Source organism: Apaloderma vittatum, unplaced genomic scaffold (assembly GCF_000703405.1).
Source record: "Apaloderma vittatum isolate BGI_N311 unplaced genomic scaffold, ASM70340v1 scaffold16804, whole genome shotgun sequence".
NCBI lineage: Eukaryota > Metazoa > Chordata > Aves > Trogoniformes > Trogonidae > Apaloderma > Apaloderma vittatum.
The window spans coordinates 21588-23110 of record NW_009714518.1 but is presented as its reverse complement, the minus strand read 5'-3'; the positions used below and the strand labels follow the sequence as shown (position 1 = coordinate 23110).

General features: G+C 52.5%; 1 protein-coding gene across 1 annotated transcript in view; it reads right to left on the bottom strand.

Moving 5' to 3' along the window:
• Positions 1–313: 313 nt before the first annotated feature.
• Positions 314–1523, bottom strand: part of FANCA (Fanconi anemia, complementation group A) — a gene marked incomplete at its 5' end in the record, with an annotated part of 22192 nt that continues 20982 nt past the window's right edge. Inside the window, 2 exons of the mRNA XM_009868806.1 lie at positions 314–421; positions 1194–1286. Coding sequence (XP_009867108.1) covers positions 314–421; positions 1194–1286 — 201 coding nt within the window. The remainder of the gene's footprint in view (positions 422–1193; positions 1287–1523) is intronic.

The following is a 1523-nucleotide window of genomic DNA, read 5'->3' as shown; positions in this document are numbered from 1 at the left end:
CTCACGCAGTTGTAGGCACAGAGCTGGCCACAACTGTTCCCTGCCTGCACAGAAATGCCCTCAGGGGGGGCTTTAAGGGTACACAGGACAGCCAAGTGACTTTAAGCAGACTTTGTGTTTTAAATTTAAAAAAAAACAAAAAAAACGTAAAAATTTTACGATTCCCAAAGCAAGCCTAAACTGAAATTTGTAACCTTACTTTTTATTGTAACAAGAGCTTCATGGTTATGCTTGTAATAAATTATTTACAAAGTAATTTGAAACTAAACGGCACCGGTGTGAAAGGGAGGACCTCTGCTGTCCCTCTGGGCGCTCAGAACAGGACCAACTCCTCATCCAGCTCCATGGCCATGTCGGGGCTTGAGAAGCGCAGGAGGGTGGCGCCCAGCTCTGGGTCCAGTTCTTCACAGGTAGCCAGGAGCTGGTGGGGGGAGAGGGCAAGGAGCCAGTTTTAGACCCGCTCGTGCTTCCCTGAAGCGAGTTACAGCGGCACGAGAGCGTTTTAGAGAGAGGCTGTGGCCGACTCGCACAGAACTAAACGTGTCTCTTGGCTCGTGGGAAATGTCTCTAGACAGGGAACTGGAGGAAGCAAGGCTGAGGGGAGACCTTCTCACTCGCTACAACTCCCTGAAAGGAGGGTGTAGTGAGGTGAGGATGTGTCTATTCAAGGAACAAGCAATAGGACAAGAGGAAATGGCCTCAAGTTGCACCAGGGAAAGTTTAGGTTGGATATTAGGAAGCATTTCTTTATGGAAAGGGTTGGAATGGGTCGCCCACGGCAGTGGTGCAGACCCCATGCCTGGAGGGATTTAAGAGTCAGGCAGACACCACTCGGGGATGTGGTTTAGTCGAGGACTTGTCAGGTTTATGTTCATGATTGGACTCGATTTTAAAGGTCTTTTCCAGTCTGGGCAATTCTGTGATTCTGTCACCCCCTGCTATGTCGTTGTGCTTGGGATTTTCCCCCAGCCCCAGTGTTAAAAGAGTAGGGATGCAGGTGAGCAAGGGTGAACATTGCAGAGAAAGATGGAGCCTGGGAGAGGGAGGAGGAGGCAGCGCTGACTGAGCAGCGTCAGGGGCTGAGCACCAGCCCAGGATCGGTGCCTGGGCCAGGCTGCACAGGCAGCAGCAGCGCTCCCAGCTCTCACCTACTGGGAGAAAAGGGGGAAAATAAAAAATAAATCTCAACCCACTGGTCGTATGTTTCCAAAGCTTTGGGCAGGGCATCGTGGGATTGCACCGAGCAGGAACTGCCGGGCTGTGGAAATCAGCTCCAAGGGATCCCCCTAGAGAAGACAAGGAAGAGATGTGGCTGATGGAGGCGGAGCGCAAGAGCACTTGCAGTTCTCGGTCCCCGCATCTGAAAGCGAAATGGGAAGGGGCATGCCGCCCCGAGGGGCTGTTCACAGGTTAAGCAGATCACTTGGGCAGCTTAGGTTTGGGGTGGCAGCTTCTCTCAAGTGATCAAGTAGAAGATGGATGCTGCAAGTGGCAGGGGGAGGGGGGGGTGACCGGTGGCAGAG